Source organism: Somniosus microcephalus, chromosome 17 (assembly GCF_052327205.1).
Source record: "Somniosus microcephalus isolate GS21.2 chromosome 17, FLI_Smic_1.0, whole genome shotgun sequence".
Classification (NCBI taxonomy): domain Eukaryota; kingdom Metazoa; phylum Chordata; class Chondrichthyes; order Squaliformes; family Somniosidae; genus Somniosus; species Somniosus microcephalus.
In genome coordinates this window covers 17,506,842-17,520,921 of record NC_141003.1, presented here as the reverse complement: position 1 = coordinate 17,520,921, position 14,080 = coordinate 17,506,842, and the positions used below count along the sequence as shown (strand labels likewise).

General features: G+C 46.9%; 1 protein-coding gene across 7 annotated transcripts in view; it reads right to left on the bottom strand.

The window, feature by feature from the left end:
* sox5 (SRY-box transcription factor 5) overlaps nt 1-14,080 on the bottom strand; it is a 334,975-nt gene that overhangs the window by 113,298 nt on the left and 207,597 nt on the right. For 6 of the 7 annotated variants that reach the window (XM_086009986.1, XM_086009988.1, XM_086009989.1 and 3 more), the window contains one exon: nt 8,312-8,441. In XM_086009986.1, coding sequence (XP_085866112.1) covers nt 8,312-8,441 — 130 coding nt within the window. The remainder of the gene's footprint in view (nt 1-8,311; nt 8,442-14,080) is intronic. The other variant, XM_086009987.1, reaches the window with a different exon arrangement.

Here is a 14,080-nt window from a genome sequence, read left to right as displayed (position 1 = left end):
ACTCCCCTCCGACGCATCCCCCCTCTGGGGAGAAGGCCGCCGAGCTTCCACCCCCCTCCCGCCTTTCTGCAGCACGCAGGTCCCAGGAGCTCCCCTCCCCTTCGACACTTCCGCCACGCTGCCCTCCAGGGAAGACGTGTCCCCTACATTGGCCTGGGTGGCCGCGGCTGAGTGTTCCCCTGATGGGCCGCCTTCCTCTTGCTCCTCCTCCTGCTCCTCCTCGGAGGGTCTGTCACTGGCAAGTTGAGGGACTTCCTCTTGACCATCTGAAAGCAGGAAGGCACAAGAGTAGCTTTAGAGTGAGGAGAGGGCGTCAGTGCGGGATGCATGAGTGGTTGCATTCAGCGCATTGGTCGGACAGTGGCAAAGGATGTAGATCTGATGCGCAAGTGGGACGCGAGAGGTGCAAAAGGTGATGTCCTTACCATTGCTTCCCAGAACAGGGTCGGCATCTCCACATGCAACGGGCCCAATCACCCGGCCACCCATGAGGCGCTCCACGCGATGTTGCAGGTCGGTGAGTGGCTGGATATGGGGTCGTCCTCCCCCGGTCGCAGTCCGGCTCTTGCGATTATTCGCCAGCTTGGCCTGCAAGAGAAAGGACGGCCTCTAAGTACAGTGTGTCGCCGTGATCTTGTGTGCACTGCCTCCCATGGTGGAATAGCCTGGCCAGTGCGTCGCCATGATCTGCTGTGCACTGCCTCCCATGGTCGAATAGCCTGGCCAGTGTGTCGCCATGATCTGGTGTGCACTGCCTCCCATGGTGGAATAGCCTGGCCAGTGTGTCGCCATGATCTGGTGTGCACTGCCTCCCATGGTGGAATAGCCTGGCCAGTGTGTCGCCATGATCTGGTGTGCACTGCCTCCCATGGTGGAATAGCTTGGCCAGTGTGTTCAGTGCAGAATGTGCAATTGATGCTCATGCCTGTGCCATAGCTGCTGGATGAAGGCTGGCCATTAGAGCTTTCAGGTCCCTTTGCCCATAATGTGAGGTGCACATGCAAGGATGAGGAGGTCATTGGAAAGGGTACTCACCCTGACAATGCGTGTGAGGTCATTTATCTTTTTGCGGCATTGGGCACTGGTCCTGGGGACGTCGCTGTTGGCTGACAGCTTGCTGGCGACATGCCTCCAGGCTCTCCTGTAGACGCGGACCGTCGCCTTCTTGCCATTGTCCGGGTACAAAACATGGCGCCTCTTCTCCACAGCAGCAAGCAGCACACTCAGATCACGCTCTGAGAAGCGCTGCGCACGTTCACGGCCCTTCTCCATGTCTTCAGGCGCTATTTGGGTCCAGCAGCAGTGTTCAGGCCTAGCTGGAGGGCTCCACTATCCAGGGCGTGGCAGCAGACACAGTCGACCCTTCCCCCTTAAGAGCTGGCCGGCGCCAGGGTGTCTGCTGTCAGTCACGAGATGGCCGCACCTGCGCTGCGCCCGGCCTCGGCGTTATCGATCACCACCTCCGGCTTAGCGCCCAAAGAGAGGCGTCCAACAGCAGTTTTAGCGCTCGCCCGAACTAGTAGGGCGAAGCTAATGAATATCGGAGAAGTGGCCTAGATTTGGCGACGGCCGCAAACTTTAGTGGACGCCCCACTTTAGCGCCCCAAAAGTGGCGTCAATGAATTTCTAGGCCAACATCTACTCCATTCAGTTCAAAAACAGACATCATTCTGACTCTCTTTAGGCTGACAAGGTGAGTAATCTTAATTTAAATTGAATTAAAAATGTTGCTCTACTCTTCGTATTTGGTTCAGTTGTACTCTTGGATTGAATTCATTCAAGCAAGCAAAGGGATTCTATCGGCACCAGAACCAGTCTGTTGATAATATGCAGTTTTTCGCACTTCATTTGAAGTCTTTAACTAGCAGACAATTCCCCCTGTGGAGCAGTAACTCTTCTGGTTAACTCCCCTGTGTAATGTCATGTTCAGTTTGATGCCTATTTATGCAGTATTCAGGTGATACCATGGGGCATTAGGCATCGAGTTTCAAATGTGTAAACCGCCACTGACTCATGGGTGTTTGAGAGAATCATACATTCTTACAGCACAGAAGGAGGCCATTCGGCCCATCATGCCTGTGCCGGCTCTTTATAAAGAGCTATGGAATTAGTCCCACTCTACTGTTCTTTCCCCATAGCCCTGCAAATTTATCCTTTTCTAGTATATTTCCAATTCTCTTTTGAAAGGTACTATTGAATCTGCTTCCACCGCCCTTTCAGGCAGCACATTCCAGATTATAACAACTCACTGCGTAAAAAAAATTCTCATCTCCCCATTTGCCAATAATTTTAAATCTGTGTCCTCTAGTTATTGACCCACTTACCAGTGGAAATAGTTTCTCCTTATTTACTCTATCGAAACACCTCATCACTTTGAACAACTCTATTAAATCTCCACTTAACCTTCTCTGCTCTAAGGAGAACAATTCCAGCTTCTCCAGTCTCTTCACATAACTGGTCCATCATCCCTGGTGTCATTCTGGTAAACCGCCTCTGTACCCTCTCTGAGGCCTTGACATTCTTCCTAAGATGTGGTGCCTAGAATCGTAAACAATACTCTAGCTGAGGCCTAGCCGGTGATGTATAAAGATTTAGCAAAACTGCCTTGCTTTTGTCCTCTATCATCTTAGAACATACAGGAAACTTTTTTTTATCCGGCAAGGACGGGACCGACGTGGTGCCGGTTCATCAAAAATTCCGGATAACCGAACGCTATAGTAAAAGATACGGAGAGATGAGAGCTCCGTATAAAGCAACAAACCCTGTTGCTTAGCAACAAGTGTAGAACAATGGCCACAAGTTCCAAGCGTCTCTGTAGCTTAGCAACAGCTGCAGCCACACCCTTGCACAGCAACAGACGGAGGAAGGCAAGTACAATATGAAGTAAAACCTACTCCTGAATTTTGCCGGTTAACCGAGATTTCCGGTTATTTAGGTGCCGGTAAATCAAAAGTTTCCTGTACAAGCATACGAAATTGACGGGCAGGAAAAGACCAGCTGTCCATCAAGCCTACGCCACACCATGACGGCTGGAGCATCATGACTATCATGAACATCAGTGGAGGTGCAGCACCATCAGGCTACACATTATACCCCCCTTACACAGTTGAAATACTGGTTCAATTAACACGCTGCTGGTCAAGGTGGAATTCCCCTAGTGCAAACTGCAACATGCTTAGACGCAACATGGCTGATTCCAGGACATAACGCTAACAAGGTGGCTTATCCAGATGCAATTCATTACAAGAAGCTCAACAATGATTCAAAAATCCATTAACATGGGTTAAATGGGTGTCCTGGAGATGCCATTTTATATTGCTCCACATTAAAAATCAGAATCATACTACAGGAAACTCTCTTTTAACCGGCACCTAAATATCCGAAAATCTCTCTTAACCGGCAAAATTCAGGAGTAGGTTCAGGTAAGTTTTACTATATATTAGTGGCCGTGTAACCAGGGTTCCTGCACCTGTGGCCGTGCAACAGGGATTCCTGCACCTATGGGCGTGTACGGGGCTCTCGCACCTTGGCAAGTATACCTCTTTGTAATCCAGACTTTTTGATCAACCGGCACCACGCCGGTCCCGTCGGTGCCAGATAAAAAAAGTGTTTCCTGTAATAGGTATCGTTTATTCAGCCGCAAACTAATTTACAATAACCACCAACGGCTGCAGATGAGCAGAATGACAAAAGGTCTGAGAGCTTGAGTGGGTTAACAATCATTCCATGAACTCTGAAGTCTTCAAATCCCTGCATGCCCAACATTGCATGTAAGACACAGTTCGATTGTGCAGGATGTACGTGGGCTTTTTGCCCGGTACACGCAGAAAATATAAAACAAGGTCCTCCAGAGACCCGAAAGCTGAAGTCCTCCAGCAAACACATGCCAAATGCCTTATTCCCAGAGACAGCTCGCATTTTAGACCATCTCTATTGATCAGCAGATCACGTTGTTGATTGTGTCAAACAATGTTCCACATAGGGTCTGATAACTTTAGTCTCCGGTAGGATTTATCCAGACTAGAAAGAATTCAAAGATTGGTACTGCAGATACCCAATGCACTTTTCTTTAACGCGGGGGATGGTTGAAAGATGGGAAATATCATTCAAATCTCTATCCTAATCCTATATTTTATCCTATACAACAGCAACTTGCATTTATATAGCACCTTTAACGTAGTAAAACGTCCCAAGGCGCTGCACAGGAGTGTTAACAAATAAAATTTGACACCGAGCCACATAAGGAGACATTAGGACAGGTGACCGAAAGCTTGGTGAAAGAGGTAGGTTTTAAGGAGCGTCTTAAAGGAGGAGGGAGAAGTGGAGAGGCGAAGCGGTTTGGGGAGGGAATTCCAGAGCTAAGGATCAGGCAGCTGAAGGCACGGCTGCCAATCGCAGTACGAAGGAAGTGCGGGATGCACAAGAGGCCCGAGTTGGAGAAACGGAGCGTTCTCGGAGGGTTGTAGGGCTGGAGGAAGTTACAGAGATATGGAGGGGCGAGGCCGTGGAGGGATTTGAACACAAGGATGAGAAATTTAAACTTGAGGCATTGCTGGAGCGGGAGCCAATGTAGGTCAGCGCGCATTTTTTCTTATAGGCCTACATTTTACTATTGAGCTTGGGGATAGGCGGCACTTCAGGCATGGCGGGATTAGCACCCTTCATGGAGATGCCCCTTGGCCCTGACTGAATTTCTGGCTTTGGGGTAATTGTAACACAGGGGCGGGCCTGTGCTGGAGAGGCGCAGGGACTTAACAGGCAGCCACCGAGATGCCCAAGGAAAAAGAGAAGCAAAAAGAATTCTTCTTAAGTTGGAAATGTTCCTCGAGATGATGGGGTCTGCAGACAGCCGTGCTCTGAACCTTCTCTGCCATACTTCCCTCATTTTGCATGCGACTGCCCATATGAGAGCGGGCAAATCTGAGGTATTGGTGGAGGGGCGGTGGCGGTGGGGGGGGGATTGGAGGTGGTGCCGAGCAAGTTTCCACTTGTGCCCTACCCCGATACCCCGAATAACCGGCATGGAAGCAGGCGGAATATCTAGCCCCTTGTTTTAATTGAGCTTGTTTACTTCAAATCCAGTAAAACATCAGGATTGTTGATTCACATTTGGAATAAAGCTTTTACTTTAGTCATAATGGCAGGTACAAAAAAAGATTGAACATCACAGGAACATTTGCGCTCCATATTCCAGCTTAAAGGTGCGATTTTTAGTTGCTGGTGGCAATAATTGGAAATGTATTCACACACAAAACCAAATTCAATTTTCTTTGCATAGCAAACAAGAGATAAAAAAACACACACACACACTCTATCTGATCCTAACTCCCCATTTTGGATTTGTATCTGTAGAGTCTAAATTCTGACAGTGCACAGCCCTACCATCGCGCACCAGCCCGACTTGGAAATGTATCGCTGTTCCTTCATCGTCGCTGGGTCACAATCCTGGAACTCCCTCCCAAACATCACGGTGGGAGTACCTTCACCACACGGACTGCAGTGGTTCAAGAAGAAAGCCCACCACCACTTTCACAGGACAACTACAACGATGGGTAATAATTGCCAACCTTGCCACTGACATCCACATCCCATGAATGAATATTAAGCCCCCCCACCCCCACTCCCCCCCCCCGCAACTTCAGCCCCAATCCCTTTCCCCATCGTCAGTGTCAAATGCAATCCCGTGTTGTACAGGACAGGCCGGGATTAAGTCAAGACATGGTGGGACTTCCCACTTCTACACTACCACTTTAGCGAGAAATGCTGATCTTCGCATTCCTTCTGGTCTGCGACTGGAAGGAAGAGCTTTCAGGCTGTAGGTGCAGTTTTGTTTGACACAATAAGCAACGCGATCCGTTAACCATTAGAGACTCCCATTTTTCTACTGGGTGTAACATTTCGCTGGAAGTGACAGTTTACGGCAGAAGGGCCCACCCAAATATGGGCAGGTGCAGTCAGATTATGCAATAACGATCTCATTTATCGCCTTGGCAACAGCAGCATTTAACAGGCATCTGGCGTTGCTGGGGCAGCCCAACGCCAGGGATGACGTGATTGGCCAAGCATCAATGTGGGAGAACAGAGCGGTGGCACATCAGTGGGATTTGCCAATTTGTCGGAGGCAGCGGGTTTTTTTCAGGTTAAAAATGAGAGGCCGCCCACCCCTTTGAGCTGCTGCAAGCGTCCGGCTCCTGCAAACAATGGACCTCCCGCCACCCCTCCCTCTCCCCCCAAACACAGGCAGCAATACTGACGAGAGCTCACCCAAGAAATATTTAAGTTGGGTTGAGCCTGGCAGGTTCACCAGGGTCAATGATGGCTCAAGTAGGCTGCCATAAACCCCGCCTCTCCAACTGTGCACAGGAAGATTCCAGCAAGAGGGGAATCTGAGCCATTATCTCCTATTTATTTAAATATAAAATGAAAATGATTCAAATATTTTGAAGAAGAAAGCAATTTTGAAATAAATCAAGTGATGGCCTAAGGGGGGGGTGGAAGATTCCACTACCGTATTATGGGTATATGCCTGGACCACATATTGTAAAACTGTTCGCTCCCAGTCTGCGGTGTTCCATGATTTAATTGCAGTTTCACAATATGTACTTCAAGTATGTGCAGGCGGCAGACTTGCCCTCAGTGGCAAGGTGCATTGGCAAGATGGAGGAGGGGGCATCTGTGATGACCCCATATATCAACCAGCATGGCTGGCTGGAGGTGTCAAATGGAACTGACCTCCTGCTTCAAAGAGATTCAGGGCCGATGCAACCAGTGAGTTATTCCAGGCCACTCTCACGCTCCTGCTAACAGCTAGTAGCAGAGCCGGACAGCAGGAAATTGCGATCAACCTACCCTCAGAGCTGGAGAATCGTGGATAGCAGCAGGAGAAGGAAGGGGGCGGAGGGGGGGGGAACCGAAAGTCAAAATAAATAAAAATTAAGTAAAGATATATTTTTTTAAGTGAACGAAAGCTTGGGAAGAAAAGCTTTTCACTTTTAAACAATCAGCAGTACTGCTCCTATAAAGAGTTCTTCGCTGTATGTGTTCAAAGGAATGCAAGTAAACCCACAGGAGATGATGTGTAAAAATAATCATTTCATTACTGACTGTCAGCCTAAGATTCTGCATCCCTATATAGCTATGTTTTGTAATTATTACAAAATAGGCACATTTTTTATCATTGAATGGACTAGAGGAGCAGAGAGACTTAAAGGGTTGAGATCCTTAAAAGTGAGAGGTCAAGTTGATAATGTTTTTAAAAAGCATATGGGATCCTAGGTTTTATAAATAGGGATATAGAGTACTAAAGCAAAGAGGTAATGCTAAACCTGTACAAATCATTGGTTAGACCGCAGTTCCGTTTTGGGCACCTTAATTTCAGAAGGATGCCAAGGAGATGGAAAGGGTGCAGAAAAGATTCACTAAGATTATGCCAGGGACGAGAGGCTTTAGTCATGAGGAAAGGCTAGAGAAACTGGGGTTATTTTCATAAGAGCGAAGGAGGTTAAGAGGTTGAATTCAAGAACTCATCAAACTACAGAGAATGTCACAGAGCTGTCAAATGATAGCAATTCATCATACGCTGACATTCTCTATAACCGGCTTTCCCTTAATTGGCCTGCTAAGCCTGCTGGGCGGGCTTAACAAGGTCAATCAAGGGAAAATAGCGTGGGTTGGCCACAAATCGAAGGAGGCGGGACTAAATCCCGACAAGCAGCAGTCCCGCCTCCAACACGCCCCCATTGGCAAAATCACCACCAATATTACAAATAAAGAGCACTTTCCTTTCCATCTTGCCATATCTTCTAAACTTAATTTATTACTGTGTGTACATTAGTCGTAGCTAAGGCTCAGAGTCAGTCAGAATTTGCTAACGTACAGGTTAGACATTATTTATTAATGCATCTCTTCTAATTGATTATTACATCATCATAATTTGTCAAAATTACTAAGAAAAAAACACAGTAACTGCTGTTTGCATTATCGGTTAAGGGCCAAAACAATACTGTGTAATCTGAGTCTCTTTGCATGACACAAGTTCTGCCTTTCAAATATGCAGCTAATAAATAAAAAATGGGTTTTTCTACCCACTTGCCTAAAGGATGAGCTGCGATAGTTTCACACCCCAGCAGAACATCGCTGCTACGTTAAGATTACTTCATCATCCCTGGCTTACTCATCTGAGAATCTTCCAGCCTGTCTTGCTGACAGACTTTAACAACATGCCGCGATGTGGCACTTGCCCTGAGTGCCACTGAGAACTTCCCCTGTTCCAACAGAACACTGCTTTCCACCAAGCTTCCCAAACACTTACTGCACCCTCCGGGTTTGTAGGAGAATCCAGGAGGCAGAAGGAATCCTTGCTGGGCTGCTGCAGCTGCCAAGGTCCGCTGGTCTGGAGGAAACACCGGGATCATCAATGGAGGCAATTGACCTTGAACCTGCTGAAGATTAAAAAAAAAACAACATCAAAAAAGAGAAACACGTCTTCAGTCAGAATAGAATTGACTTTTTGTTTTTAGAAGTGACATTACAGATGAATGCAGTTACAAGGGACCATTTTGCAGCACCCAACACAACATCATGGCCTAGAAATTTGGTGTGCTGCGCCACCAGTTACCGCCCAAAGAGGGCACTTAGTGGGTTTAGCGCCACTGGCCACGCCTCCCGCGAAATTTAGCGGGGCGCTAATGCCGGCATTAGCCGGTAGCGCTGCGCCGCCACCGATGACGTCATCAGTGTGCGCAGTGCCCCGCTACTGCCTCGATCGCGAAATTTGGTAGCGCCCCCCCGCTGTAACGCTGGTCGCAACTTGCGACCGGTTCAGGGGGGCCTACCTGCGGCAGTAGAGGCGCGGGGCGGCCATTATTTTTGCTGGCCGCCTGCCAGCACCTCTTCGCGCAGCCATCCCAGGCTTCCTGAGCCCCCCCCATCCCGCGTTGTGCCGGCTGTCTCCCAAGAGCCCGGCACTTCTCCTCGGTGCCGGGCTCTTTTGCCGGCACTCGCGATCTCAGATCGCGCTGCAGCAGGCCCCTCCCCTTTAAGAAGGGGAGGAAGGCCTGCAGTACCGCAGCGCGCCGTGCCGCAGCGTGTGGCGCTGCGGCACATTGCGCTGCGAATTTCAGTTGCAGCGCCCTAAGACGGATGCGGGGCACCTCGAGTATGTCCCATACAAGTGGTGAAATTTTCCCACAGCATGGTGAAGTGGATATGCTGGCCTAGTGGTTCCGGTACTACTACTACTGGTAACCCGAGAGGTTGTGAGTTCATAATTCTACCATTAAACTTGACACTGGCAAAAATGACCGTGAAAGCTGCTGGACTATTGTAAAAACCCAACTGGTTTACTCATGTCCTTCAGGGAAGTAAATCGGCCTGGTCTACATCGACTCCAGTGTCATACTGTGTGGCTGACTTTTAATGTTATACGGTAACAAGGCAATAAATACAGCTTTGAAGGAACTTGCATTTTTGTAGTGCCTTTCATGACCTCAGGATGTCCCAAAGCACTTTACCACCAATTAATTACTTTTGAAATGTAGTCGTTGTAGGGAAACTCGGCAACCAAAAATACGCACAGCAAGGTCCCACAAACAGCAATGAGATAATTACCAGATAATTTGTTTTATTGATGTTGGATGAGGGATAATATTGACCAGGACATCAGGGAGAACCTCCCCTGTTCCTCTTCGTATAGTGCGATAGAATCTTTTATGTCCACCTGCGAGGGCAGACGGGGCCTCCGTTTAACATCTCATCCAAAAGACGGCACCTCTGACAATGCAGCACTCCAACAGTAGTGCACTGGAGTGTCAGCCTAGTTTAGTGCTCAAGTCTATGGAGTGAGACATGAACCCACATCCTCCTGACTCAGAGACAAGTGCTACCATCGAGCTAAATCAATTAAAGCTGCCATGGGGGAGATGGATATTGAGGTGCACAGCCAACATGATACACAAAGTCACTTTATAAATGATCTGTTACAGCTTAATTATCGCAGAAAGATACCGAAAAGTGTTATGGTATCCAACAAGAAACAGGGGGCCAAATAGGTTTAAAAAAATTGGGACCAAGGCTTGTGTTCAATCCTAGACATTTGAAAGTGATAGCTCAGGGCAGTGTGGTAATTATAAAATGGTCATTTTTTTTAGCGGATGGGGGTTGGTTAATATTGTTGTCATCCAGTTGAGACACCCCTTGTAGGGAATAGAACACTTTCCATTTTATGCACCCAATGTGAAGCTCAAACAGTCCGGGTATAGTATGCCTACATACAGAACAAAGTTCCATCGGAATGAAAGCAAGATACTGCGGATGCTGGAAATCTGAAATTAAAACAGAAAATGCTGGAAATACTCAGCGGCAGGTCAGGCAGTATCTGTGGAGAGTGAAACAGAATTAACGTTTCAGATCGATGAAAGGTCATCAGCCTGAAACATTAACTTTGTTTCTCTCTCCACAGATGCTGCCTGGCCTGCTGAGTATTTCCAGCGTTTTCTGTTTTTATTCCTTCTGAACTAGCCTGGCAATATGCTTCAGCCTCACAGCACCATGTGTAAAATTTTCCACTTTCCACACTGGCAATTCTTATTGCTTTTCAGTGTGATGCTGCCAAATTGGTAACAAATTGTGTGCTGTGTGGCCATACCAAGTAGGAAGTGGGCCGTGACTGTATAAACTTATTTCACATCGGACCTATAAAGCAAGCAGAAAGGGGACACTCCTCCCATCAACATGAGCTGTTTTGAACACTCGGTCAGCTCACTCAATGTACCACTAATGCTCTGGTCATTTTAGTTGAGACTTGACCACACTACATTCTCTCCCGTCTTCTGGTAGTTATTGCCAGGAAGAAAAGACCAATTGGGGGAAGGGGGAATTTTCCCAGGGTTTCTGCAAATCTTCTGCTAAAGTTATAGCAGTCGATCTAGATAACCCCTGTGGAAAATCATCCCCCCCCCTCCCCCAAGTCTTTGATTAAGGTCTGCCAGAGATGCCCTGGAAAGTTTCCAGTGGTCCTCAAAGCCCCTTCCTCATTCACCCCACTCAGTAAATCTCAGCTCAATAATTCAAGTGATTGTTCGCTCATGTTGGGTTTTTCATGATTGAAGCCAGTTTTTTTATATCACCGCTACTCCTCACTAATAATATAAAATTGTAGTTAAATGCATATTTCGAATGCATAAAAATATGCCTTCAGTATTACCACTGAAAACAAGCCTCCCATCCACAGACAATATCGTTGTTATATAAATGCGTCCTCATCTACCTTCTCTCTCTCTCTAAAAAATTATTATTTATAGTGATGGGAATGTTTAGAATGTAAATGACACGTTAGTGTGGGAGAGTGGAAGGCAATTATCTGAAGGTTGGGTTAAGCTGTATTATTGAGCCTGTGTAGGTGGAGCCACGTTTGCCTTCTGAGATGATACCTGACCTAGGCATGCTCACTCAGTGCAAAAAACAGAACAATTTCTCATTCCCAGCGCTATCACCATTTACCAGAATCTTAAAGAGGTCTTTAAGATTATGAAAGGATTTGATAGAGACTTTGTTTTCACTTGTGGGGGAAACCAAAACTAAGGGCCATAAATATAAAATAGTCACTAATAAATTCAATAAGGAATTCAGGAGAAACTTCTTTACTCAGAGAGTGGTGAGAATGTGCAACTCGCTACCACAGGGAGTGTTCGAGGCGAATAGTATAGATGCATTAAAGGGGAAGCTAGATAAACACATGAGGGAGAAAGGAACAGAAGGATATGTTGATAGGGTGAGATGAAATAAAGTGGGAGGAGGCTCATGTAGAGCATAAACACCGGCACAGACCAGTTGGGCTGAATGGCCTGTTGCTGCGCTGTAAAATTATGTGTGATTCTATGTAGTTAGCTTGTGAAGTTTTGGCTCTTTTTACTGTCACATATGAGTGGGGGTCGCACTATACTGTTCCACTGAAGATAGATTAGATGATCAGATGCTGGGCCTCGTGAAGAAAAATATTCTTTCTACTCTTCAGTCTCCATTACCTCTTAACAAAGCTCAACTGTGTTGTCTTTTAAGCAGAGGCGCGTGGACTATATTTGGATTACGGATAGTCTCAAATAAAATAAAACAAACAGCTGTGCAGAATATTTTACACAGACGAGATCGGCAGGAAGCCCCAGAACTTCTAAAGGTTCTGGAGATAAAAGTGACTTTGCCAAGCATGAAGACTCAGAACATCGCATTGAAAACAGAGTGACAGATGGTTCCTACCAGGGACTGCACTGCCAAGAAAAAAAAATTTAGAGGAAAAAAAAAGTGATGTTATTGAAAATGACTAGTAAGTTCTCAGATGAATTCAACATTCCCATCTCTTTGCAAGTGCTAGTCTGCCTTAAGGGCTAATAAAGAAAAAACATAACCTGTCAATACAGAGATTACAATGTAACGCAAGTCAGCACTTGAACCTGACTGCACGCTCAACAGGGAGTAGAGCATCTCACAGAAGCATTTGCTAACAGCCCCACCAGGAAAATTCTCTTTTCGACTAGACAAGTTGTCAGATTAATACCACCCAAGGTCGTTTGACTTTAGCTAACAAAATGTGTAAGTTAAGGAATGGAGCTTGCTGCTAGAACTTTGCACGGAATTTTGGCAGCTTGGTCGAGAGGCTTGGGCTTGGGTAGGATATATAGATCCGACTTGTTGCAACACCGGCTAAAGCCCTTGATCACAATACGTCGCCCTGATCAGAAGCAGTGCATCCATGTACTGAGCGCCAGCGAGGCGGTAGGGAATGGGATCCTTCTTGCGTTTCCTTGTGGAATCAGCCAGTTAACGGGGCATCATCAAAGGCCTGACTACAAACTGTTTCGACGGAGTGTGGCCTGTGGGCGGGGGTGGGGGGTGGTGTTGGATGAAATTATGGAAATAAGTCGATACATTTTTATAGAGCCAGAGGATATTTTTTTTTAATCCCTTTAAGATTTGTTTAATTGCTGATCACCCATTTTTGAGTAACTGAGTACTTGTGGCCCAATGAGAAGGTGATGAGCTCACTCGCTCGCTCATACTGGGCTAATCAATGGAATGTTACCATTACGAATTGAGGTCTGCCACAGATACCTTCTCGGTACCAGTCACTTGCGTAAGTGGTCTGTGACATGAGTCTCGTCATTCATGTGGAAATGACTTATGAAGTAATACTGGGCAGCCTGCTGGTGGCGCTGTCCAGGGAGAGTATAAATACTCGGGCATGGGCCCAGCTTGCTCAGGACAGTCTTTTACAGGAACAAGTGAAGGACACAACTAGATCTCCATGTTGTGAAACAGTTGATTAAAGCCTTGTTTAATACTCAGACCAAGTGCCGAGTAGTTTTCTTGCGTCAGTCTGAGCATCTTAATTTTATGGGACTTGGCTCCCACTGCCCTGTAGCTACTTGTACGGCAGCATATCCCAGGGATGTAACAATGAAAATAACGAACACACCATGCTACCCACTTCTGTGATTCCACCTGCCTGACTTAAACCGCACAGTTTCTTCTGCATTCTGACTTTTTTTAAGCTTGCATTTTCTGGAGCCTTTTTGCCACTTCTGTTACAAAAGCTAGACTGTTTTTTAGGCAGCTGACATTCTGCTTTATTTCTGATGGCTGACAATCAGGAAAAGACCCTGCAAACACACCGGGTGTGAGGTGTTTGATTATTGCGCGGACAACCACCGAACTGTTTATTATTTGAAGTTTATGAGGAAACAACGTCAAGACAAGCTCATTAGCATCTGACTATTTTTTCTTATTTGCAATATTACTCTAAGCTTTTAAAACACAACAATAATTTGCCTTTGTATAGTGTCCTGGGACAGGCAAGGCTTGGAAGCTAAGCAGAGCCAGGCCTGGTTAGTACCTGGAGGGGTGACCATCAGGGAAGACCAGGTGCAGAAGGTCACGGAAGGAGCCCCGAGGAGGGGCGGTTGGTGAGAAGGTCACGGAAGGAGGAGCGGCTGGTGAGCAGGCCCGGGCGTTGGGCTGAAGATTGTCGGACAGGAGGAATGGTGGAAATGGAATGGCGGCGCGCACCGACGCAGCGGCTTTGCTTCTC